At 41.3% G+C, this 27,732-nt stretch overlaps 1 protein-coding gene across 1 annotated transcript in view; it reads left to right on the top strand.

Moving 5' to 3' along the window:
- Positions 1–27,732, top strand: part of LOC115403651 (inactive dipeptidyl peptidase 10) — a 156,560-nt gene that overhangs the window by 96,174 nt on the left and 32,654 nt on the right. Inside the window, exons 2-5 of the mRNA XM_030112626.1 lie at positions 301–412; positions 3,199–3,294; positions 18,689–18,783; positions 19,246–19,320. Coding sequence (XP_029968486.1) covers positions 301–412; positions 3,199–3,294; positions 18,689–18,783; positions 19,246–19,320 — 378 coding nt within the window. The remainder of the gene's footprint in view (positions 1–300; positions 413–3,198; positions 3,295–18,688; positions 18,784–19,245; positions 19,321–27,732) is intronic.

The following is a 27,732-nucleotide window of genomic DNA, read 5'->3' as shown; positions in this document are numbered from 1 at the left end:
TAAAAGTTTGGTGGTGTCAGGGACAGACTCTGTTTTGCTTAAGCAACCTAAACTCCGCGGAGGACAGTCTTGTCTGCTGTCAGAGCTTTCCCGCCCTCTGGGGAACGCGGTGGCCTTCTCATGCCCTCCAATTGATGCAGCTGCTCAGTCAACCACTGCTGAGCCTCTTAAGCCTGAGTGGCTGGACTCTTCAGCTTGCTGCACTGAAGGAAGTCCTTCTTTTGTGCCGCTGTTTTCATTTGGTTATTTTACTTTATTTACTTGTTTTTCATGTGCTTTGTTTCCCTTGTTCTCTTGCAGGACATCGGACCCATCGGGGCAGACAGAAACTGGAAGGGCATCGGCATCTCTCTGCTGGTTATCGTGCTGGTGCTCTCGCTCATCGGGCTGTCCATCATTCTGCTGTCTAAGGGTGAGGATTCAAAAGATGAGTTCTGGAATCACGACATGTTGCTGGAAATGAGGCTGTGGGTCAGGTTCAAACAGCACACCAAGTTTCCCCTGATAGTGTAAACCAGCAACACTTTAAGGATGCTAACACACTATCTCACTTCTCCTATCACTGTTTTTTCCCGATGAAACTGAATCCCAAGTTGCATTTAAAACGAACCCAAGAAGTTCATGCTACTGTCAAGGTCACTGCAGGTCACAGACATGACAATGGAAGCTATAAGAGGAGCACGAGTCCATAACTAAGGCCCCATTTGCAAGACCTTTCAAGTGAAAGCATCATTTTTGCATTTTTGTTTGAAGAAAGTTTCATGTTTGGACAGCAGTGTTTTGAAAACCATGTCCTATGGAGACAGATGAAATGTGTAAAATAAACAGTGTAGTTGGCATGCCAGGTCATAAGTTGGCGCTTTTCATTTTGGTAATGAAACCACACGTGTGCAACGACAAAATTACGCTATAAACATTAACAATAAGAGTACATGGACAACGTGGCTACACATAGTGACTGTCAACTGAAAAACATAAACAGAACAAAAATGCAACAAAACTTCTCAGTTTTCGCTAGAAAATGCCGTGTAAGCAGTTCCCACGTATACGCTTCAAATATTCAACAGGTTCTGGCAACAAAAGTACGTTTAATTTCTATTTTCAATGTCTTACAAAAGCACAAATGTATCACGAGACATTAAAGAAAGTTGAGTCTTCCTTGTAAAATTCTTTTGTTTGATTAATCCCAAGAAGTCACAATAAACATGCATAAAGATCATATCAACCCTCCTGCCTGAAAGCTTCTTCACAAGATGAAGCGCCTTCGTGGTCGTTCAGGTTATTCTCTGAGCAGCATCTGAATGGAGAGTTTGACTTGACTGAGCAGAGTTAAAGCTTTGGAAAAGCTTCCACGTCTCTGACATGTCAAACTGTGACTCATGCTCTCCAGGCTCCAATTACTCATCCAGCATGTCTGCAGAAGGAGGAAGAAAGCTGGAACATGCAAACTCCAGAGGGAGAGCTTTCTGTGTGTGCGTGAGAGAGTGGGAACAGTCATTTCTGAAAATTAACAAAACTGGAGGCACACTGTACAAATACTGCTGTAACACAGGTGAGAGTAAATATTAAGACTTTAGTTCATGAAAGTGCCTGAAAATAACGCGATGGAGGAGCATTGAGGACTGAAGAAGAACCTGGTGTCGTGCATTATTCTTAATGTGGAAATCTCTCTGGGTTTTTTTCTTTTTTAAGATTAGTCACAAAATGAATTGATGCACTGTGTTTTCAATGGCCTTGTAAGCAGGATTCTGTGAGACTGTTATATCTGGTGGTGTATATTTTATGAATCAATACAAGTTTCTTCTTTATGTAAGTTGCATGAACACCAAAACAGCTAAGAAGAGCCTGGCTCAGGCCCCGTTCACGCAACAATGATTTTTAGTGAAAATGGAAAAACGTTTTTCCGTCATGGCGTCCGTTTAAACGACAGTAGTGCTTTGAGCCAATGAAAATTGAACTCTTTAAAAACTGCTCCCGAGGTGGAGCTTTTTGAAAATGCTTGGCCTCTTCCATGTAGATGGTAGAAATGCTGCTACTGTGCATGCACACCATGGTGTGATGGCACCATGCTGTGCACTGTCATAGTGAACAGCAGTTAGTTATTAAAAACACCTTCGTCCAGCATGTCATGACTCCCAGTCCATATTCTGCTGGAACTGGTGGTTTTATAACTGATCCAACTTGGTCATCTGTCCATACAGATGTCCGTGTTCTTCCATTGTTACTGTGTTACTGTTTAAAGTGTATTACTGTGTGCGTGCGTGTGTGTGTGAGTGGTTTCTTTACAAAAACAACTGTCTTTCAGCGTTTCTGCCATTTCCGTTTAAACTGACATCTCTATGAAGACGCTGCCTTGAAAATGTGGAACTTTTCTGAAATGAAGTGAGATTCCTGGGTGTAGTAAAGGAGGACATAGAGGTGGTTGGTGTAACGGTACCGGAGGTGAATGGGGTGAGATGGACACACACGGCTTCATCCCATTCTGAGGACATGCAGGTTCAGTGTGTCTTAATTGATGCTTGTGTGTGGTTGTGTCATTGTGTTAGCTCTGTAATGGACTGCTGACCTGTGCATTGCCTTTCACACAGGACACAGAGGTAAAGTAAATGGAAGAACAACCTTTTGTAAAGCTTCATCTGGACACTATTGAACAGTCTGCTGCATTAGCTGGGTGTGTCACACAGGCACAAAGCTGCACAATCAACTCCAAAGTTTGATGTTTGCATCTGCAGACGAAAATCAAAACTGCATTGACAGCCTCTTTTAAAAAATAAATGAAAAAGTGAATATAAATTGGATTTTAAGCTTCACTTTTGTGTCCTCATAATTTGCATATGTACGTCAAACTCTCCAACTCCCCACCTTCCCTTCATTAGCATTTTTATTCATTTGTTACAATACTGAATGTCCCCATCTTGTAAGACACAGTCAAGGGTGACTCCCACCCGGTTATAATTGTTTACCCAGAAAAAGTGACATGGGAGTGAGAAAAAAAAAAAAGTCTGGATGGAGAATTTACTGTCAGCTTCAGCCACAGCACACTGCGTTCATTCTTTATTTTTCTGCGATGTGAGTGGAGTGTTGACATGAGAGGACAGCGACAGGTCATCAGTCCTTCACAGCAAACTGAAGACATCTAAAAAAAACTGAGGAGTCGACGTTGATTATGAAAGATCCTCTCCGTCCGTCTCTTTGCAGATGATAGCGGGAAAGGTTTCGGCTCACAGCTGACACTGGACGACCTCTTTGAAAGAAGCTTCCAAATACATGATCCAGACGCAAAGTGGATCAATGGTGAGTATCTTAAAGATCACGGCGACAAACTCAGCAAATCACTGAAATGATTGGAAATCTTGCACGTGTTCAATAAACAAGGATGTCAAGCTGTTGACTTTATATATCATATTTTTCAGTGAAATTAAAGTATTTCTTTAGTGTTCCCTATCGCTAGCATCAGTTTTAACTGTGTGTCTGTGGTGCACAGGGTCCCACAGGTTATTCCATCAAAGAAGTGTTAATTAAAAAATGATCACCATGGTGACCGATCACAATATTTCAATGCTGAAATAGACTTTTTGATGACAATATGAAACTATAAATGAATCCAGGACAGTGGAGCCATAATTGTTATGTCTTCATATCTTCATTCTGAGCTCCAGTGCAGAGAGAAAGTCTGTTTCACAGATAACAGTTTTTTGTTTTTTTTTCATTTATGTAAAACATGACAGAATTGTCCTTTGTGCCTTCTGTCATGGCTATTTTTGAGGATAGCATTCATCTGCACTGTAATGCTGTCCAGTACAGATGTCTCAAACTCATTTTAGTCCACATCAGAGGTGGACGGAGTGTTTAACTTTACTCAAGCTAAAGGTTTTGTTTCTTTTTCATAATATTTTGGAAGAAAAAGTGAAGAATATTCAACGAAAAAACGAAATTTTAAACCCCTCTTCTGTTTCAACACGGTACTCCCTCTGATGATAGACACATTCACACACTTCTCAGATGAAAAGCAGCAATATTTAGAAAAAAAAAAAAACCTCCAGTTCCCTCAGAATATTGTGGGTATTTATTGAATTCTTGATTCTTTTTCCAAATGAGTCCATGGTGACTGGCAGACCCCAGAGAACGATGAAAATGTCCTCCTGATGGCATTTGCAAGTTACTGAAACTTTCACCGGCAGTAACTTATCGTATTGGTCCCATCATAAATTTCACGACTTAAGAAATGATCACATTTGAGAGCAAAACCTCATGTTTAGTTTCATAAAGACTTCATTTGTCATGTGACATTTGAAGCGCATTCATGTCATTAATCTGAATACCATCACCACTCCACAAAAAAAAAAAAAATAAAATAAAATAAAATCACAATGGAAGGTGTAATAACTACAGATTTTACAAAAATGGGAAGAAATCAACATTTTTTAACTGAAGTTCAGTCAAAAGCAGAAAGCATTTTTCCATCCCAACAGAGAAACAGAATCATTCTGGGACTTTTAACCACAAACCAATAATATCAGCATCAAAGTGTTGACTGGCTCCACTCTGCAGACAAGTCTGTTCTTCTACAAACTTCTCCAAAGTCTCACACCCTGTTCACTTCTACTGGAGCCTTAACACCTTTTACCTTTGTATATATCCTCACAGATTGTGCTTTGGTCAACCTCAGTGTTAGATGAATAAAGTGAACTTGGCTTTCTAATAGCCTGCAAAGACTGGATGAATGATTCACTTTATTTGAGCCTAAAGAAACTCTGTTGTTGCATGTTTTTGCATTTTTCAAGTGTTAAAAGTGATTTCTATGAACTGAACTCTGAAGGTTTCTCAAAGATTCTTCTCAGACTATTTTCTTTTTATTTCACTTCCCCTTCTCCTCTGTATGCCCTTGTTCAAGTGTGAGGCCGAATAAGCCTCCTTCTTAGCGGCCCAGCTTTTGTTACAGCTCAACAAATCCACGGAGTGAATGAATGTCTTTGAATCGGGAGTTAAAAAGTAATAAAAACCTGGAGAAAGAAATCAAGTGTGTTTCTATCAGGAAAAAAAAAAAAAAAAAAAAAACTAAGCTGTCCGAGCTGGATCCGTGGATCCCCCGCTGGAAAGAATCATTGTTTTACTGCTATCTTGGTTTGAGTGAAAAGCAGAAGGATGAGATGAAGATGAGGGGGTATAATCTGCCTCGTCTCCCAGCCACAGCTGATGAGGACGGGGAGAACCGGCCCCCCGTGCAAATAACACCAGGATGACTGACTGTCGCCAGGTTTAAAGCCCGACAGAAAATCTGGAGCTGAAGTCCTTCTCAAGGTGAAATATTCAGGAAAATCTAAGGTCACAGTTCTATACTTATTCAGACTCATCACCAGAGAAGCTGTACCTGTCTACACACACACACACACACACATACACACACACACACACACATTTTATATGTATATGGACATAGATAACACACACCAACTTCTGTCATAACCGTAAAACCTGACGCGCCATAGTGAATGAGGAAGAAAGATTTAGTATATATAATATGTGAAAACTAACACACACACACATCACACACACCTGCTATCGTACTTGGTGGTGTAGCACACGTTTTCCATGTGTGCTACACCACACTCTGCACTGACTTCCTGGGTGGGAAGACATGAGATCAGACTACATCATGTGCTGAAATTTTATCATTGTCCTGTAACCTACATCACAAAATTGAAAAAATACAGAATGTTTAAAAGCTGCACATATAATACACCAGCTTCATCTTGTCGTTTTTATTGTGTTGAAAGTCATTTCCTGAACCGACGTGCAGCGTACGGCGCGGCGCTCTGGGTTTCCGCTGCATCCTGTGGAATTCATTGGTCAAACTGTGCGCCGGTCACAGCTATTGCCACTTAACGTCCATTTGGAGCCACTTAGCGTTCCCCGCTCTCAGCACCGCCGAGAGGAGAAACAATCAGTGTTCATCCCTTCATTTGCTGGCGCATCGTTTGCAGTCGGCTTTCCGTTCGGAGCCGTTTGTCTTCTGACGCCCGTAACGCGGCTTCGCTTTTCAGCTCCTCAGCAGAGAGGCTGGCGTCAAACTTTCAGAGGCGTGCTGCTCTGCAGCAGCTTGGTGTCAGTGAAAACACTAACTACGATATTCAATCACATTTTGTGTTCAACTCATGCAGAAAATTACTGCAGGTGCAGTATTGTTGTTTATTAATTGCTTGCAGTCCGAACAGTCAGCTGGAGTGCTTTTTTTTTTTTGCAGCGTCACCAGATTTGAACCGCTTTCCTCAATTAGTTGAAAACTGGAGCATCTTTGTGGAAAAAGAGATAAAATGTTCACCTTTGCATCAAACAGCTGCAGCCCTTTAAAAACATCATTTAAAGAATAAATTCACCTGCTTGATGATCCTAACGAACGGATACTTGACGGTTTCTACAATCTCATCATAACTCATAGAAAACTCTGGTCCTCAGTCCGTGCAGGCAGACAGGAGCTCCTGTCCTGACTGAATGAGGTCTGAATGAGTCAGGAAACCAGCAGACCCGGACAGTAAAGCTACACACACTTTCTCTGAAAAACTAAATGAAACGTGGACTTGTTCAGCTCAAAGAAATTAGTTCTCAATAGTTGCAAACTCAGGAAAAAAAAAGAATGATTGAGCAGAGGGAACTATAAAGAACAGAAGTGTTTGTTTCATAGTTTGAGGTTGTTTCGGGTCCAACAGAGGAAAAATTTCAATATCTGTTAACTGTTACAGGCTGTAATCTGGACCCAAGCTGGTCCCTCTGACGTACATTCAATTTGATGAAATGTTATTTTTGGAACGGTTCATTTGTTCATGAAATTCATCATCTTAATTCTTCTCTATGAAACTGGAATAGTCGTTCAGCAGTTACTGCAAAAAAATATTCATCAGAAGAAAGACAAGCCCCGCTAATAAAAAGGTGTTATAAAACCAAACCAAAAGGACACTGATGGGTCGAACAAACCGAATCAGCATTTCTCCCAGAGCGTCCCCCCACGGCTGCACTTTGAAGTCTTTGATGAAAACCTGCTGGAGTGTTTTTTGAATTCCGAGCTCTGTGTGCAAGTTTGTACTTTCAAGTATAATGAAAACCTGGGCGAGAAGATAGCTTCAGAACTCAAGCCGATTCAATTTATTCTGTTAATTTTGACATCCGGACATGATCAGACACTTAACTCACTGACCGCTGCATCGGGCGCGCACGTTCGGTTTTAATGAATCCAACAGCTCTGGCTGGAGTTCTGCCTTCACGGAGGCAATAAAACTCAAATGTGTTTCACACCAGAGAGGCTTTAATTGAAGTATTACGGTCATTCTCAGGCTCTTTCGGAGGCGCTCTGCAGTAGATTGAGATGTTTTTCTAACAAACGAGCCTCTCCACCAACAGAATATTAGGAATTGGAATGTGAAATTTAATGTTGCAGGTGCTCCATTTAAAGCAGCCTTTCAGCTGCAGTTCGCTTTATGATGCGAGATGCTTCGTATTCATGATGCGTGCAAAGTAAATCCAAATGTGTTTTCAGAGCACTGAACTTGTCATAATTACACGGGCCGGTTCGACTGAGGCTCTGATGAATGGCTGAAGTCAGGATGTTGGCGTCGGAGCTGTCAAGTCTCCTGATTCGACCGTCTGACAGGGAAGCCGAGGTTGACTCCAACTCCGTTTCCACAATGGTTCAAGTGAAAAAGCATCATTTTCACGTTTGAATGGCACCGTTTTAAAAACGATGTCATTGCTACTGCTGGCGAATCTCAACTTCAAAACTACCAAGTCCTGAAGACTATCAACTGGCAGTGATGACAACGTGAAGACAAACATTGTTCTTATTGTTCATCTCCTGAGCATGTGCAGAAGAACTACTTACTACGGCCGTGGAGAACATGAGCTGTAGCACTATTTCAGAAAAAAACTGCATCACCCCCGTTTCCATGGAGATGGGATTCAAGCATTTTCGAAAATTTCCACCGTAGGAGCTGTTCTGAAGAAGTCAAGTTTTCCGTGGCTCTGAGCACCGGTGTCATGTAAATGGAGTCCCAAAACACAACCAAAGTTTTCTGTTTTCACTTGAACCCTAACTGGTCCCAATCGTGCGCCTTTCCGTCTCTTCCTGAAACACACACCTCCTCCATTGTTCCCCCTCTCATGAAGGCTTTTATCAAACACATCTTTCCTTTTTTTGCCAAGTTATTTTGAAAAAAGAAGACAATGGCAGTGAAAACTGAAAACAGCACGGAGCACAAAAGAAAATGGTGAGAACATTTTGCTGTTCCGGTTTCCCTTACTTCCTGATACCGCTGCGGTTATTCCACTGTACACAACAAATTCGGTCAAAGCCGAGTTCACTCTTTTCATGTTCAGCTACAAACACCACAAATGGGATTGCATCATGACTCCATGGGCCTGCATTACTGAGCCCTGTGCAAGCTCAGGCTGATACATTGTATTTATTGACATTTATTTTCCATGCATTTTGTGAGGCCTTTACTAAGAATAACTCGAAGGGATCATGAAGAGAATCATGGGAAAACAGGAGTAATAATAAAAGGCATTTGACTTCTTTCAACCATTTTTTTCCCCACAAGAATAATCTGCTAAAAACCATCACTGTGTTTACAGGAATACATCAGAGAGATCGAGAAAATTAATCTGTATTTGGTTAAAATAAATAAAGCTATATGGGAGACGTTTTGCTCAAAGCTGAAGTTTGAGGTACAACAAAAGTCCACAGATAAAAATGGAGGAGAGACAAGTGAGGAAATCCGTCTCTCCACACAAACAGCAGCATCTCTGCTGAAGCTTTTTAAAAGGTTTCGTGCTCGTTGGAAGTTTTTCTGAAGAATAATCAACATACAGTACTTGTGTAATTTCTTTGCCTGCCTCTATTATTATCCTCCCCTGACAAGAGTCTTGTTAATTCTGACGTGTTTTTTTCATTTCTCCTCTTTACCAGTCCAGAATTAGCCTTAAAGCTTGACTGTTTCTCTCACCTCAGCAGGGGGTCTTTGTTCATTCACAACATTACTCTGTGTGTAATTTACACCTAAACCTCTTTCTATTCATCTCTAAAGAAAGGAGGCTGTAATTTAAAGGGGTCATGGAAGGCTGGAAGATGGGAGGCCAGAGCCAGTTAAAAACAACGATATGTTTGAGTTAAGTGATGAGTGAAAGTCTGCAGTTTTTTTTCTTGAGCTTCATGAACTGAAAACATAATTACAGAACAGGATGTGAAATTAATCAAATGTAAAACATCTATTTACACCGGCGTTTCCGTTAAACAGTGATCCGACCCACCGAACAACAGCAATAGAAGCAGAGCATGCATCCATATAAAGAACATTGTAGTTGTAAAACCCAGACTTAACTAATGTAGCTGGAGGTAGTTTCACTCTCAAACTCAGCTCAGCAAATCCAGATAACCATTAGCTAACCAGGGTCTGTCAACTTCCATGAGTAATAAAGACCCCCGGGTGAACCTGAGCTTTAAAATCCCTCAAAGTATTTTTTTTTTTTTTTAAAGGTGATACTCAGAGCTATTTTTCAGCCCCCAGGTTCATAAAAACAATGACTCCACCAGCGCTGTGTTTTTATGAGCAGCCGGTGAAGAGGCTGCTGTGTGTGTTCTGTCTTCTGCTCTCCAACCACATGATGCTTGTTCCACTCTGAAGAAAACATGAACCAGACGCAGGATCTCGGACTTCTAACACCTCAAACGGAACAGTCACTTGTTTAACAAGGATGAGTTTGTGTCCAGAGCAGCGGCGTACGGCCGCCTCGTACTGAACAAGCTGCCAGGGTTAACAGGATGTTAGTGAAAATGATTAAACCACAGAGGTTTTTAGTGAATGGGATGTTGGATTTTCTTGGTGATGGCTGATTCTCTAAATACAGCGCCGCACAAAACAGTGCTGATCAATACTAACTGAATGACTGCTCTCATTAACACAGGCCTCACATTAAATGTTCCCCACATAAAGCTACAAACACTCACACATGAAATGCACACACACACTGGCATTATTTAGGTGAAAAGATGAACTGAGCCCTGACACCTGGCAGCTTTAAATCCTCCGTCTTCCAGTGAACAGCCAGTCAGCTGTCTGCTGCCTTCCCCACCTGCCCTGCATCAACCAGCCAATCAACCGATCACACACACATTCAGGAGGAGGGCGATCGTAACACTAATGACTGGAATCATAGCAGTAAAGGGATGAGAATCTAGAACCAGTTCTCTGTGTTCAGTTCTTTGGAATTGCCATTGTTGCAAATGATTTCCTTATCAATTCCCATCTCTACAAATCCAAGTTGCAACTTCATTTTTATTACTATTAATGCCAAATGAGATGAGCCACAAGTCCAACATTTAGCATTTCTGGAGTGAAATCTGTGCATTTTTACCCTTTTTTAAACAAATTCAGACTAATTATAATATCATGAGAAACAATTCTAATAACCTCCTCTGTCATCACAAAAAACTCCAAACTGCATTCAACCCAGAGAAATCTAAGCCCCGAATGCATTCCAGGCAAGATCTGATTATAATATAGATTTTTTTTCTCTCTTAGTTTCAGAGTTGAGCTCCTCTTATCGGCTGCTTCAGTGTCGTTGAGACCGATGAGAAACGCTCAGCAGCAGCTCTTCAGGCCTCAGCTCACTCACTCCGAGGCCTCTTTCCATCACAAAGGTGCAACAAAGACAAACTTTTATTGCCCCGAAGCACAGAATGATCATATTGTATCTGAAGGGCGCTGACAGGGCCATTGTTCAATACTAATGACTTTGCACCGCTTGGTTGGGAGCGGAGACTTTTGGGCGGCGAACCTCTCGGTGAACTCTCTTCCTCAAGCATACCTCCGACCAGCAAACCTTATCTGGGACAGACAGTGTTTCCAAATGCAATATAAAACCCATTAAAGGTCACATATTCTATTTGTTGTGCCCAGACAGTCTACTGTAGTTTCAAATATGAGTAACTTTAGGACAAGACACAAAATTCAGAATTTTAGCTGCATCATTTCCAATATCAATAAAAAAAAGTTTCTCGTCTTACTTTTGAGACTTTATGTCTCCTAAAATGCTAATCGGTCATTTTTAGCTAAGTCTTTCAAGAAGCATTACCATCTCCATGACAACCAGCATGTTTCCAATAGAGAATATTATTAGGCGACCACTGAAAGTTCATGTGAAAGTACACTCTTATTGATACCTTTGTTTTACGTTAGTTATCAAAATATTACTGTCCTTCACTTCCACCTGAAACAAAATACCCTTTTTACCCTTGTCATCTGTGTGAGACATTTATAGTCGGGATGTCCCGATGCCGATACCGACACCAGTACAGTATGAAAAAGCTCCTGATACAATCAGACGAGTCCGTCAGCAGCGGGTAGACAAGAGATCGAGATAAGCAAATAGCTAAAGATAAAAAAAAAATTGTGTTGCAACATCTATAGTTTTCATATTAGTATTTTGTGTAAAATTGCAGAACATATAAGTAAAATAGATCAGTTTATTCTCTTTCATAAATCAAATTACAAATTAAAGTTTTATATCCTTATTGAAATATTTCTATATTTGAGTCTTACTTTAACTTTGCTTTCAATTAATACTATAATTTAACACAAACTGAAAAACCAAAGTCATTTTGATCACAGAAAAAGTCATCTGTAGTGTTTTGTTTTGTGGTGCTTTTAATAATGATAAACTGAATTAAATTAAACCCTTTTCTGTTGATTCAAATACATTTAGTCATTTTTACTTCAGTTCCCCCGCGACCCGGTCCCGGATAAGCAGTGGAAAAAATGGATGGATACTTCAGTTCTACACAACAATATTCAGTCATCAGTTACAGACACTTGGAGGTTTTGATTTTAATTGATCCTCAGAAGTCGCTGTGGCTTTACCGTTTGTTTCCTTTGATAAGCGCCAGGATTAAACAGTTCCACATCTTCTGATAGTTGGGACACTTTTAATCCCAGATGAGATTACGTGTCGGCCGAGCATTTTCTGATAAACTGTCGTCAACTCATAAGGACGGCGTCCCTTTTTCCAATTTATTTTTCTTATAAAATCTATTGATCTGATTCAAGCACTGCATCAGAAATAAGAGAGGAGCGCTGCTTCCTTTTAGCGGGGGCGGGAGATTTTAAATGACAAGAGCCCTTTGGAGGATTTTCTCAGGCAATCCATCTGTCTTTTTCATATTTATTTCCCTGTCATTATGCTCCAAAGTGTTTTTGAGTGTTTGCTGGTGTATAGCGCTCTTGTGTGAGATTGATGCCTCAGAGCTCATTCATTGACATTTACACCAGACGGGGACCTTGAAATGATTCAGACCTGTCAGAAGCATTAATGGAACTGGAGACTCTGCGGAGTGTGCCGTTGGTTTGGGATTAGATTGGAGTTATTGCAGGAACTCCTGTTATTGTTTCTGCTGCAGTATAATCTAAGTGTGGATTTGCCTGGACAGAGCCCACTAAATAAGCCTTTGTTGTTTTCCCCTCCTGTAAATCCTCCGTCTCTTTGGGGGCATTACCCTCCAATATCCCTCGCCTAATCATTTGTTGTGCACTGGATAGCGGGGGCCTATTTAACATCTCCCAAGAATATTAAAATGTATGCTGTTTGCACATGACCAGGCAGCAGAACCGCTTTTTGTCAAGTCTTTATTTGTTAGGACCAGTGAGGCTCAATGTGGCCATAAAAAAACCTTCCATGGGTGACGATCGTGCATATATCAATTTACGTCAGAATAAAAGGCGAGGGGGGGTTATATCCTTCTGCAAGGCAGTTTGCTGCACCTTCTTTACAATATACCCAGCTTTAGATGAAGCTATGTGCTACATACTGTACCTTCGTAGGGTATTACAATTACCTTTTAATGTTTATTAAATTACTGTTACCCTAAAGATAAGAAACCGTACCAGCTTATATTCAATATGTTGTGTTTTGCTGCAACATACATTCATGCTCTGCAGGGCAACATCAAACTGATCTCTCCTCCTGGCTGAGCTCACCGGGCAAACCGAAACACAACAAACTTTCAAATCACTCGTTTGCTAGTGAAAAGTGTTGACTCGTATTATTAGAGCAACACTCCACCGCAGTAGTGAAGACAGTCCAAATGGGGCTGTAATGCATCAAATCAGTCTATCGGTCTGGATCTGGGGCAGACTGTGCTGTAATGCAATGCTCTGGAAAATTAAAATCCTTTTTTTCCCCAAAGAGATGGTCAAAGTTATACATCTCTCAACCACATTTCAGCCTTCCAGTCATTATTCTGCAGCAACTTCATCCCATCTGGTGACCTGCAGCAGTTCTTCTCTTTCAGCACATTTTTTTCTGCTCCCATTCGCTGAAACTCAAATGTTATATGACTGCAAAGCAGAACAGTTACTGCTCAAGAAATCTCTGAAAAAGCTGTGGACACTGAAACCACTGATCTTCTGACTGTAAAGTTAAATCCAGATCAGTGCAGCATTGTAGACTACTGAGGAATGTTTTTTATAGTGATTGGTGGTGATAACCATGATGCAACAAGTAGTGTTTCCATTGACCATCATGCATATTTTATGTATTCATAACAATGTTTTTTGTAAGAGAGTCTAGTTTTTGCAGCACATTAAGGACAAGGCGTTTGAACAGCCAGGGTTCAGTTTTAAAAATCGAGTGCACAGCTGACGACAGGCTTACGCTCCGTGGTTCAGGTGCTCGCCGCCAGCCGATCGCCTCATCTGTCTGTGCTGATCGCTTCTGACGTTCACATCATGCCGACCGTCAGTTAAAAGTTTCCATGTGATTCTTTAATTTGGTTATTGACACAGATTTAAAGGTGCTGTAGGCAGGATTTTGCTAGTCAATGCTAATTTTTCTGTGTTTTCTTTGGATTAAATGTTAGAGTATCCATTGATAATCCTTTAGGAGTGTAGCATAATTGCACTACCGCGAGGGCGCAGCGTTTCCATCTGTCTCTGGTCTGAGCTGAAAAGGAATCTTGACAGCTCCAGGTATCTTTGACCAATCAGAAGAGCCCATGAGGCTCTAACCGTGATTGGTCGAGGGGCGTTCATCACACGTTCTTGTGGGAGGGGCTTAACTTGCGTAAGGGCGTGATGTCAGAGAAAACAGGACAGGATTGGCTGTGCTGGGTTTCAAATCGCCATCTTAGATGGGTCAAATCGCCATCTTGCTTAGGTAACCCTAAGCAAGATGGCGGAGATGCCGAATCCTGCCTACAGCACCTTTAAGAGATGTTTTTCTGAGACACATTACATTGTCGCTTACCTTGCACGTTATCCCCAGAAAAGAGCTTCAAAATGCTGCTACGTGTCCTCCAACTGACCATTTTATGGTGTGTGTGTGTGTGTGTGTGTGTGTGTGTGTGTGTGTGTGTGTGTGTGTGTGTGTATGTGTGTGTTTCATTGCTAAAACCTTTGATAAAGCGGTCAATACAGTGCTTCAAATGAACTGGTTTCCCTGTTAACTGGTGACTGACTTCCTTTAGCACTTCCTGCTGCTGCTGCTGCTAGCAGCCGCAGATGTTGAAATCAGACTCATAAAAGGTCTGACACGGCTTTTTGTCTTGTTTTTAATATCTATCAGCAACAAGGGACGTGACAGAACCCCAGTTGCCAGCTAATAGGGAATCAGTTATTCCAAAACACCGGCTCCTCTCCGGTTTTGCGACACTCCTCCTCCGCTAGTTAGCTGCTGCGGTAAAGTGAAACTCGGTCGTTAACACGAAAGCAGCGGTGACAGCTGGACTCAGGAGACACTCAGGAGACACGTGAAGGAAGCGTGGACAATTTGCACAAAGGAACGGCTCAAAGACAGCTGTGAACCGGTGTTCCGACAAATCACCATACAGGTCAGATCTTCATACACCACAGTTCTGCGCATGCGCAGCACGAAACACGCATGCGCAGAGGGAAATTCCGGAGATTCCAAACAAACGTCGACTAAACATACAGGAGAGGAGAAGTAAGCAAAATGATGGTATTACTGATGATTTCACACTACGTTTTATTGAATACACGTCCTTTGAGATAGGTAAGATCATAACCAAAAGGAACTATGTGTTGTTGTTTTTTTTTATTAACTTTTGAGTGGGAGTATTATTTTTTTTTCGGATAGTAAGTTCCACTACGCACTTTCATTCTGCTCCGTGCTCCACCAAGACGATAGGATCCTTGTGAGAGAAGCCAGTCGGTGCTGGTAAATTAAAAATTCGGCATTTTATTTCTTTGTAGCGTGCATTGTGTTTATTTGCGTGAATTGTGCCTGAGGAAGATCTTTTTACGGTCCAAACGGCGCGCGATTGTGCACGGTCGGGTCTAACGTCGCGCGATTGTGCACGGTCGGGTCTAACGTCGCGCGACTGTACACGCTCGTTTTTTTTTTTTTTTTCTCGCGGTTAAGTTCCACTACGTATGCACTTTCATTCTGCTCTGTGCTGCATCGACACGACAGGATCCTTGTGAAAGAAACCAGTCGGTGCTAGTAAATTAAAAATTCGGTATTTTATTGCAGAATCAGAGTCAGATCCGTCAGACATAGCGGTCAAACCAACATACGGTGTATGCGAATTCCGCAATGCATGGTTTTCCGTCGGAACACCGGCTCTCGTCGTTCACTTAAAAGAGCCGTTCAAACGAACGGCTCGTTCATTGAACGTCGCAGCACTACACGTGTTTCCTCCGGGTTCCAGAGCTGCGGCGCACCAGACTAATTTACCGGTATTTTTTTCAGTGTGACAAATACAATGTGTGCCGTGACTGCGTGACAACACACCGAAATGCGTGACGCTTCAGAGCCCTGCTGCTGCATCGTGTCCACGGTCCACATTTATAACAGCGCTGACAGACGTCTGCAGCTTTTTGCGTAGTTTGATGTCAGATTGCGTACCTGCTACGCAAAATGCGTACAGGTTGGCAGTTCTGCAAGCTTTTCCTCCATTCTCCTGCCTTCCAGGCGAACGTTTCCCATCCGATTTAGTAGTGCTGCCTGTCTAAATAAAGCACAAGTCATGACATGGGATCTTTTTTCTAAATATCCTCACCGATAAGGTTTTGGATTCTGCATTTATTTTCTCAAGGTCGCAAGCTCTTTACTAGAAATCCCCGAAGAAGGAAGCGAAAGAGGCTTTCTGTTCTGTAAATATCACACTTTAAAGGTTATGCACAAACTGTGCTGTTATGTACGTGTCAGATTTGTTTGAAAAAAAAAAACCCAATTATCCATAAATCCACTTCCATTTTTATGAAGTCATAGTTGTTGGCGAGCCAGAGCAATGCTTCGTTCAACTAAATACATCTGAGGTTTTTGAAGTGGCGTTTTACAAGCCGGCAACACACTACAATTTTGAAAAATTGCTTTAAAAGGTTGTTAGGATTTTCTCTTTCGCACACACCACCACCACCATCATCTGCTGCTAGAGGACCCTGTTGTGTTGTTTACTTTGTTTGGTAGGCGATACTTTCACACTGCGACTGAATCACACCGGAGCGAGTTGAGAGAAGCTCTGCCCAGCCGTTCCAGCCGTCGCTTGTTAGAAGCACACCGGTGGAATTCACTCTGCCACTAATGAACCTCACGGCTGCACGAGGCGCCGTATTAATCAGACATAGCCTGCTGAGTGAGAAAACACTCAGAGTTTCATGGCATGTAAAGGACGCAGTAAATGTCGTTTAATTGTCTGAGCACCTGTGGGCGTAAATGAACAGGAGTGGAGGTATTTACACAACGGATACTCATCCTTTCTGCGAGCGAAGGCAGAAACACTGAGTTTTCTTCAGGTGCATCTATTCCTCCATTCAGTGGTGAAAACAGGAGATTCACAGGTTCACCTTGTTACTCCAAGACGAGAAGATCAAGGACACACAAACAAACTGCATTCAGTCTTCTCTTTGTTGCCTGCTGGCAAGACTGAGGTCTTTATTGAAAAATCTAATGAATTTTAATTCATAAGTACAGCTGACAAAAACACGTAAATAAAAATACACTTTCACGCTCTACTTGTCTTAAGTAGAGACCATTGTTATTGGGGAGCTGCAGACAGATAAGACCATTGAATAGAGATACTCAGGATGTCTAGTTTGCATATGAACACTGGATTCCACTTCACTTCTGATTAGATTCACCACTTCATCCTCTTTCACTCAGTAGTTCATGTGGAAAACAGCTTCAGGACTCAGCATGCAGCCGGGATGAGGCCAGTTCAACCCTGTGAGCTGGAAACTGTTGGAAACTGCACTTGGAGATAAAATGACGCAAACTTCCACACCAAACTTTTTCAAACCACCTCCAGTCATTCTAACCAAACAGCTTTGAGTATTTTTATTTTTTTTTTATCTACAAGATGCACACAAATCAATACATCTGGATTATAAGGCTGCATATTGAAATAAAAGTGCGTCCAATGTGTGTCTGGCCTGGAGCTGCAAGGGAAGGCGCTTTACTAAAATGTGTAATTCAAATCACATGAATAATACATGTGAGGCTGCATTAAAAATCTGTGCAGCTGAGGTTGCAGTGGCAATGCTAACACGGCTGTGTACGTCTCAGAATCAGCAGTCCAGGCTGGAAACAACTGATTAGAGCACATCAGGTTTACAAACGGAGAGGAAGGCTGATTACTGATAGATCCCTGTGAGGCTGCAGCTCTTTGTCATGACGGCAACGAACAGGGAAACTAAATGAGGAGCATGTTTTTTCCTCCTCAGCTGTGACTAAACACTCTGGATGATCTGAATAGTCAAACTTACTGGCGATGGAGTCGATTCTCATCTTTTATCAAGAGAAAAATAAGTCCTCATTTGAATTTTTGTTGCATTTTGGGTGTCAGTTTACACATCGGCAGTGCCCGAAGGTGTAGGGAGACAGCGCCTCGCAGGGGTCAGTGGGCGGGCGGGTGGCTTTAGATGCTGGAGAGACTGGTGCAAACTGTGAATGTTCAGCTCGAGGGCTCGAGGGAAACCTGGCTTTGTGACTTGAAGGTCGATCTCTCTGAATCCGTTGATATGTTTGTCAAACCAAACATAAAACTATTATGGGTATAGATCTTAATCGAAACATGAACATGTTAGTTTCTTCGGTTTTGCAGCTTCAACAGAACAACAAGGGTAATTTGTCTACTTGAACATATCTTTCACATGAATTACATTCTTGGTGCATATAAACCGAGAAAACAGTCCAATATGAGGACAGAAATCCTTTAAAGATAAAGGTCACTCCGTGCCAGCTTTTGATTTTAGTGTACAATATTTAATGTTCACAATGCTGTGTCTATTTTATCCAAGCTTGTTACAGTTGACTTGATTAAGTCACTACTAGGCTTCATGAACAGGCTGCTTGTCTGATGCTCAACACTCAGCTGAAGCTACCAGTTTACCAGTTTGTTTTTGAATACAGGCTTATAGGGAACGGCCCAGAAGGAAACTGTTGGAATAAACTGTAATATCCAATAGAAGCTGAATATTTAATTTCTTTTTCAACAGTTTTTCAGAGTGGTCTGAACAGCTCTAACCTTTCGAGTTAAAGGTCATTCTTAAAATTGGGTTGTTTTCTAATATTTCTCATTTTATGGTCTGTTTATAGCCAGTTTCGATGATTTAATTCGTTGCACCCCGATACGTTGATCTGTTTGGCTGAAATACTTCACACTGACTGCTTGTTTGTGTCCTAGTGGAGGACATCATCTTTCGGAGTTGGGACGGCAATGTCTTCAAAGTCAAGACAGAAGGAAACGAGACAGACCTGCTGCTGAAAAACACCACGTTTGTAAGTGATGATGGGAATCCTTGCATGCATGCACGCAGAGAACAACACGCTATCAACAATAACAATGGCGAACATGCATCATACATTCATACAGATCTGAGCAGCAGTGTTGAATTAAAAGACCATCAAAACGCAATGAAGGTTTTGCATTTTCATTTTAAAATGAAAACAGGTCCTTAATCACATCAGCTGGACTTGGTTATCGGGCTTGTGCAACATTTCCCTCCTCATTCAAGTGTCTTCATCAGCTCATGGTATAAAGAGTGAAATATCTTTAGACGTATGACCCAGTCCAGTTGACCTGATTCAGTTGTATTGAGATTCCACTTTGACTCTTAACACAAGTGTTGAGAGAGATTTTCTGGTTTATCATGTTTATATGGTAAAAACTGAAAGGAACAAAAAAAAAAACTTGGCTTTGGATGCATGAAAATTCTCCTACGTCTGTTTCTCTGCCCACAGGCAACTTTCAAGGCTTCAAAGTTTGCAGTTTCTCCAGACCTAAATTTTGTTCTTCTGGGATACGATGTCAAGCAGGTGAGGACCTCCAAAGATTCTCGTTGTTTGGCTTGAGGCTGCTTATGCTGGCGCTTCATTGTCCATCGGATGAAGCAGAGATTTGACCAAAAGGAGGATGGTTTTCTGTGAGGATCAGTGAATCACTGATTCAAGAGAAAATAGCCACATTTCATTTGTGTGAGTCACCACAAAAACAGAAAAACAAAACCTTCTGGGAGGTAAAAATAGCAACTTTTATACATTATTAATAAGTGGAACATGTTGAAAGGGCTTTAATAGCTTTGTCCAAGACACAGTTTAAGATTTATTCTCTGAGGAGCGACGCTGTTCGTCTGAATAGTAACTGTGAAGACATCATGATGCTGGAGGCACACGAGCACAAGCTCCTGCAAAGTCATTTTCAGAACACTTATTTTTTGAAATTGTAACTTGGTTTTAAAAACAAGGAGGGGGGAGGTTGCCAAGAGGGCGCTCCAGACAGACAGTATTGTTGACGTCTGTCAGTCATCCCAACAGATACACTTCTGTTTCACAGAAGCTAACAACCTCGGCTCTGACACATGCAAACCTGACACGTCTCAACACACAAACTCCGAGCAACGCTTGACGTCTCCGTGATTGATGGACGCTCCTGTCAGCTTACCTGTTAGATAATCTCAGTCCTGTCTGCTGTGGTTGTTCAGCCATCGTCCCGTTCCGTCCACTTTCATGGTCTGTCACGACGGGTCACCCTGCAACAGGTTGTAAATTTGCCTTTAGTGCAAACGTTTCAGTGCACAACTACGTTCAGCCTGATCTGCTTTGATTCACTACTTTGAATAAAACAAACAACAATCAGGCCTTTTTCTTCTTTTCAGTTGATCGCTAGTGTTGTCAGAGAGTATGTGCGTGATGTTTAAAAAATACATCCATTAAACCATCTTGACTCCAGTGGAACAGACATGCACTAATACCTTTGTCTGGAAAAAATATGCAATTATTATAAATTGAAAAAAAAAAACAATCCTTCTGTCAGTTTGTTTCTCTTAAAAGCTTGTTGAAGAGCTGCATACATTAAATTTAATTTCAAAGTTGTGGAGATTTTGTTTTTGTTCTTAGTGAAGAGTAAAACTGAAGCCCTTATCACAACTCAAAGGCTTGTACAAGTTATTTGATCTCATCATCATCAGACTTGGACAGAGGAAACCAGCTGCAGCTCCCAGGCGAAACCCCTGTTTACAACACGTTTCAAGTGAAAACACATCTTTTTTTTTTTTTCTTTTCAGAAAGGTTTTGACATGGCAACATTTTGACAGTGAGAGAATTGAATTTAGTGGCAGAAAGGCTGAACATTTTGTAGTTTTCACGATGGGCCACGAGTAGGCGTTGTTTGTTTTTGTAATGAAATCACACACACGCTTTAAACATTACCAATGGGAGTACACAGGCATGTGTTATTCAGTTGCATAAGAACTACTCACTATGGCTGTGGAACTCCTGAAGAGTAGCAGCATTCCAGAAAAGTTGTTTTCCCATTTCCGTTGTGTTTTCTAGTACTACCTGTGTGGTGTCGCTGCTAACACTGCTACGCTGCTAACGCTGCTAACACTGGTAACGCTGGTAACGCTGCCGGCTTGGCTAAAACGGACATTCATAGACATTTTAAAGTTACGCACTATAGCTTTAACTTACTTTACAAGGTACAGTGTGTGTCTGAGACTGCAACAGGAATGGATCAGTTTTGGATTTTAATCAGCCCTCCCACCTTTGCCATCAAGCATAATCCTGAATAGAGCTTGAGTGACGTTCACGGTTCAAAACACTGTGCTGATGACGCACGAGGCTAAGTGAATGAGTACACAGGAAAATGATGTGTGATTGAGTCTATTGTTCATTAAGTGGTAACACACGGGGCACAATTATCAAAACATGCAATTTGCTATTTGGGCCTCTAAACAGATCTAGGTTTGAAACAAACAAGCGCGCACACAAACACACACACACACACACACACACACACACACACACACACACACACACACACACACACACAATCAAAAAGTTTATTTTGTAGTTGAAGGTTAAGAAATCAAATGAAATGAAAAGAATCATGTGTTGATGGGGGGGTTGTGAGGATTGACAGCAAAACTTTCCTCTGAACTTATAATGGCTTTGTTTCAGAAGGAAATGAAGAGAAAAGGCTGTCATGTCATCTTAGGGCAGAAAATAGATAATAGAGTATTGGCTGTTCTTTTGACATCTAATATTTGGATTTACTGAAACTGTGCAGCATGGTCAGTGACCGCTTTGAAATCACATATTGTCAAGTAATCTGTCAGTGCAAGACAACTTTTAACAGTAAATGTCTGGTAACAGAATATTTTTCTGACTTTAACGCAACTCTTGCTCAAGTTTTTGTTTTCTCATTACTGTACTTGTGCAAGAACTCAGTTGTTGAGTTGCAGAGTTGATATTTCTGTCTTTGTGGAAACTACAGATATTTCAGTAGATATACTGCAGGCTATCATTATTACTGGAGGAGGAGTGCATCACATGTTCAGTCAGTAAGCAATAATAACAATGGTGACCTCCAGAGTGTAATGGCTCCTAACTTGGTCATCTTTTCATATGAAAGTCTTTGTTCTCTCATTGTTAATGTTTATAGTGTATTGTTCATAGTGTCTGTGGTTTCATTACAAAAACCAAACAGCACCGACCCACGGCCTGGCATATGCAGCATTCTCTCTTCTATTTTAATTGTTCAAACATATTGAACATATTGTTTTCAAATATAGTAATTCTAATGAAAGCTGCTTTACTCTACAGCAGGGATACTCAATCCGGGTCCTCATGGGCCACTGTGCTGAAGCAGGGAGAGACCTAAAACATGCAGGACTGTCGCCCACAAGGGCCAGTGTGCTGAGTAGCTCTACTCTTTGGCGACAGGATCCAGGTGTTTGTTAACCAGTGCCTGAGTTCCGTCCTTAGGATTTGATGGCCTTTGGTAATCTGTAATAAAGATCTATGAGAAATTACCAACCAGGAAAGAAGGATGTGGAGATGGATTGGACACATTTTATTACCTCAGTTGGCAAGAATGTAACACATAACATTCACAAACACACTTATAAAGGTGTCACAGTGTCAGTATAACTGTCCGTGGTGCTGAACTTGGCATTCGCAAAGAATGCGTCACAGAGTAACTGTCCTTGGTGCTGAAAGCCGTGTTTAAGCTGAAGGAAAATGTGTGATGCACAGTGGCAGCGTTTAAACAAGAAAACTGTCTCACCGCCTGCATCACACAATTCCAAATGCGGCCTTCCTCTCTGGGTTGATGCTGATGGCACTTCTCATTAGACTTTAAATATCCCGACTGTCCAAAATGTCACCATAAACATTCATGACAGCAATGTGCATCAGTGTTTTTTTTTGTATCATAGTTGTTTCTAACCCGTCTTCAGATGGTGCAGGAAAGCTACATTCACCGTTTGTTCCTTGTTGGCTGCTGTAATATCAACCTTCTCTCTGAGAGCTGCTGTTTTCACACTGTATTGGCTGAATCTCCTCTTTTGTTCTTCTCGCATACAGACATGCAGCCAGGATGGTAACGACTGCACCAGAGCCACACATTGACTCTTAGATCGAGTTGTGTTTGGGTGACTCACAGATTACCACAGCTATGACCTGGACAGAGTCCATGGAGTCAGCATTAGAGTCACCTCACAGGTGGCAAGCATCAGTGAAAATCGTTTTCTCATACTGGTATCCATGATACCATCAGCAGTGAGTTCATAGTACAGACTGTTTGGACTGAATACAATCTCACTGAATAGCACAGGTGTACTGTTGAATGACTTCATTCTGAAATGTGTCCAAGAGTCCGTTATTTCTCCGAAGAATCCTTTCTCTCTCTTTTAGGAGGTTGTAGAAATGTTCCACCATAAGCTCATTTAAAACATCTCCCTGAATAGTGGGGGCTTGTCTTGTGGTATTCTGAGCTTGGCGGGCAGCATCAGATTAAACAGCATTAACTGGAGTGTTTTTGAGAGCAAAGATTGGCAGAGAATGGCATCAGTTTAAAGCTCAGACGTGTCAAACTCCTTGAATTGTTTTGTTGTTTTCCAGCAGATTGAGGCGGGTGATGATGCTGTTTGTTTCAGCTGTGTCAAAGTAGTGGAGAAAGGTCTAATTAGTGAAGAAAATATTCAGTTGGACAGAGGTTTTGTCAAAGGAGAATTCACAATGTGATGCAGAGATCTCCATTTGTTGAGCCAGCTTGCACTCAATGAACTGCAAAATGTTTCTTTTCCAAACGACCTTCCAGGAAAACTGATGCTAGTTGGTTGATGTGGTGCCTCTGAACCATTGGCTTTTTAGGCTGGGCCGGTAGTTTGAATTGCGGGGGCACAACTCCTGTTATCACACTCTGGGGAGAATGCTGCTGCTTTGCTCATTTCGGGCTGCTCAGACTGGACTGAGTCTGCCTCTGTCAACTCCCTGCTGTTGTTTTTTTTTTGTTTTGTTTTATTGAGACTTCCTCAAACAGTCCAAAATATATTTTTGCCAAATTATATTTATAATTATATCCGACATCAGCAAATTATAGTTATTGTTTCCAGTTAATTTTTATGCGTCTTTCAAATGCAGTCGAGTTTTGCAGTTTTTCCATCAAAGCTACTCAGAGTACTCTGATATGGATGTGATCGGTGTCCAGGCTGAGTTCTTGGTTGTACTGTTGAGATCTGTCATGAGATAAAAACTGTTTTTGGAGGGTTTGTGTGTTTCTGTGATTTGTTTGTTCGTATTGTTTAACAGGAGTGTAATCTTGAGTGGCATGTCAGGAGGTTGCCAGGGATGTTGTGTTTGTGCGACACGGGCACATTTTTGCCGCCGAACACTCTTCATGAGAGCTAAATGGAGCTATTGTTCAAATGTTTTTTTGTCATTCAGATAACATATTTTAATCGAGCGTGACGGTTCCACATGAGCGAGGATGCTTTTATTCCGTATGGCTCGGTGTTTGCGCGGTGATTGTATTCCCAGAGCGAGTAGTCTTTAGTCCACAATGAAACGCTGCAGAGACGCCACAGTGGACTTGTTGTGATGCATCATTCATTTTGAAACCCTCTTTCATTTGGGCGTGTATGTGTGTGTGTACTGTTTTTATTAAAGTAAATACAATCTAATCTGTGGAGAAAGTCGCAGAAACCGGTGTTCGGTTTACCATCATTTCGTTCCCAAGCTCAGCTGTCTGAACTCCTAACAGAAGAGGCTTTTATGTTTTATTTGTTTAGAATTGAACACCAACATTTCCACCTCAAACAGGAAGACTTTCATTAGACTGGAGATGAATGATGTGCATCATTTCCCAGAAAGGAGTTTTTTGTTTACTCTCATGTTGGTTGTAAACATCCAGCTGCATGGAAGGATTGCTCAGACCTGCAGTTGAAAACGTTCTGTCATTGTCAGCTTTCAGTGTCTAGAAATGACCGTCCGGGTCGGCATAGCCATCAAGAACATCTTTCGGAGGTGTGTTTGGGTTCATTATGCAGCTGCAACATGAATACTCTTTGACAGGAAAGCGTAACAGAGGGTTGGCTGCGTGTCTCTCGCGGATGGTGTGCCGCTCACAGCCTGTTAACAAAACAACATTTTCAGGTGAAAATGGAAAACTTTTGCATGCCAGCGGTGCTTGGAGCCACTGAAAATGGAGCTTTTTTGAAAACGGCTCCCAAGGTGGAGCTTGAGAGTAGATGGTAGGAATAAGATGAGGGTTTTGAAGACATTTTCTGACTGTGCTGTAACTAGAGGAGGAATAAAGTCAAAGTTCGGTGGGGAGTTTACGACCACTCCAAGGGTTTCACTTCTCACTTCTGTGTGATTGCATGAGGGTCTTATGACTCCTTCCACCTATAGCACTGGAAAAAAAAGGGAAAAAAGCCCTTCTCAACACGAGATAAAAAACACTTATTTCAAGGTAAAAGCATCTTGAAATAAGTGAAGAAGTCTGCAGAAGGAATAAGTGAAAATAGTCTTGCAAAATCCTGCAAGTCTTTCTATCTTGATGAAATATTACTTGTTACTTGATGACATTATCTTAAATCAAGTGGGATGAGACATTTTGATTAAAAATTAGACATAAATTTAGTAAGAGTTTGCGTTTTCACAGTGAACGGCATACATCTGCTGTCTCTGCTTGCAAATGCTAAGACCCCGAGAGGAGAGATGTGCTGTTCTGCATATATGTGAATAATAACATGAATGCCTCATTGTGTTGTAAGTACTTTAAACTAAATCATTTGAGGTAAGTACAGTGTTGGTCTGAGATAGAAATGTCAAATTTCAAAGAGCTTGTGCATTGCTAAGTTATTGTATGATTAAAGCAACGAAGTAAAGATGGATTAAAAAAAGAAAGAAAGAGGAGCTTGGTTTCAGGGAAATAACTGACATGAAGTACAGTAAAAAACATGATTCAGTAACGATAAACAGAGGAGTTATGAGACACGGTTAAAAACACGTTAGGTAACTGGAAAGGTCCTTAACTTTGAAAAGCTGGTGCGGTTAGTTATGAAAACTCCCGAAGCAAGAAACTTTTCTGAAACAAAAGCACAGAAACAAAGCCTGCTGTCTTGAAAAGCTAAAGAGTCTCAATCAAGGTGATTTAATCTGCTGTGGAAGGATTCCTTCTTCTCTGTGGCTTTTGCTACTGCCACTAATCTCTAACTGGGATTCATCAGCAGTTGATTTTTCTTTTTCCCATCATGCACTCTGAAAGGTTGCCGTGTGAGTTGGCATAACCTGACCACTCGACCCCCATCTGCCCTCCTGAGAACCGGTTTAGAGACAGGACTGCTGCCCCAAGGTCACTTTTTGATGAACCTTTACTGATGGAGATTTTCTTCTTTATTGAACAAATTCAACTTCAAGTTGTTTTTCTGAGTCTCCAATTGTATTGATGCTTTTATGGTGCACCTATTTATGTGCCGAGAGGTGTTGCCAGTATTCTAATCTTCTTTTATTGGAGAAGGAATCATTTTGCATTTAATGCCTCATCTTATTCATGATTGCTTGCAGAGATTCACACTGAAGTTCACAACTCAGTGAGGCTGCACTTTCTATATATGTTTAATCCACACATTGATTTGGACTGGAAATTGTGTGTGTGTGTGTGTGTGTGTGTGTGTGTGTGTGTGTGTGTGTGTGTGTGTGTGTGTTTGAAATATTATTCATTTTGCAAAATTAATCATGTACCATGGTTTATTGTTCTGGGCACATTCTGTATTTTTTTTAATATCTCAGTTCAAACAGATTTATCTTACATTCACTGTTGTTTTTAAATTGTAGGCGTGTTTTAAACTCTCCACCCATTACCTTTAAATATGAATCCATGCATTTGACAAGACTTTCAAAACACATGGTAAATGGAAAACACTTACACTGCTACAGCAGAACCCAAACCGCTTTTGATTTTCTTTTTTTTTCTTGTCCTGTTCAGCAGCTGGGGCGTGCAATATTGTATGATTGTAGCCTTTTACTATCTAAACAGATTTTAATATTAGCAGCAGGACGAGAACGAATCTCCTCCTGCTGCTGCCTTTATTTAAAGCTGGCGTCCAGCATGGCTGCCGGACAGGACCGGGACGGAAACGCTCAGAGAGCGAGAGACAGAAAAGAGAGAGAGATAAAGAGAGGGAGAAAGGGGGGGGGGGGGGGGGGGCGGGGGCACAACCTATGTACAAATTCACAACAAATGCAAAACAGTGTTGTCAACGCACCACACGCAACCAAGAACCATCCCAAACCCCAATCTAGACAACACCAAAACAGAGCCGACAACCAACACAAAAACTGACAGAACCATACATTTATATAATTTTTTTTTTTTTTTTTTTTTCCCCTGATGAACCATAGTAGTGAACAGACTAGTAACTAGTAGTAAACTCAGGGCGTGCATCAAGAGAGGGCTACTACAGATCACCATTATTCTAACCACCACAAGAAGACAAGGTAACCGAGTATGTGAAAAGTGATTAAAGATCAGCGTGATCGTGCAAATATGATGGTGATAGTGATCATGCATATATAGCGCTTTTGATTTTCGATTTAGAGACCAGAGATGCAATTTAGATTTTCAAAAAAACAAATGGGCTACAAAACAACGTTGTCAAACTGCAATTGCTTCTGTGGTACTGCCATTTAATTAAACTTGAACGTCCGCAGTTAGGATGATATTTATTTACCCAGCTTTGCTCCATAAGAACACTATACACTAAGGTTTCATCACTTTAAATCAATAAAATGCCTGGTTACTTGTTTCAAATGAAGTTCTATTTTTCACCAACTGACTATAATTATCATCAAGCATAACATCATGGACGCATGCAGATGAAGTAAATAACACTGATTATCTCTTTATCATGGCACCTGTTAGTGGGTGGAATATATTAGACG

Source organism: Salarias fasciatus, chromosome 16, assembly GCF_902148845.1.
Source record: "Salarias fasciatus chromosome 16, fSalaFa1.1, whole genome shotgun sequence".
NCBI lineage: Eukaryota > Metazoa > Chordata > Actinopteri > Blenniiformes > Blenniidae > Salarias > Salarias fasciatus.
The sequence above is the reverse complement of the archived record's forward strand: the minus strand, read 5'-3'. Positions and strand labels throughout refer to the sequence as shown.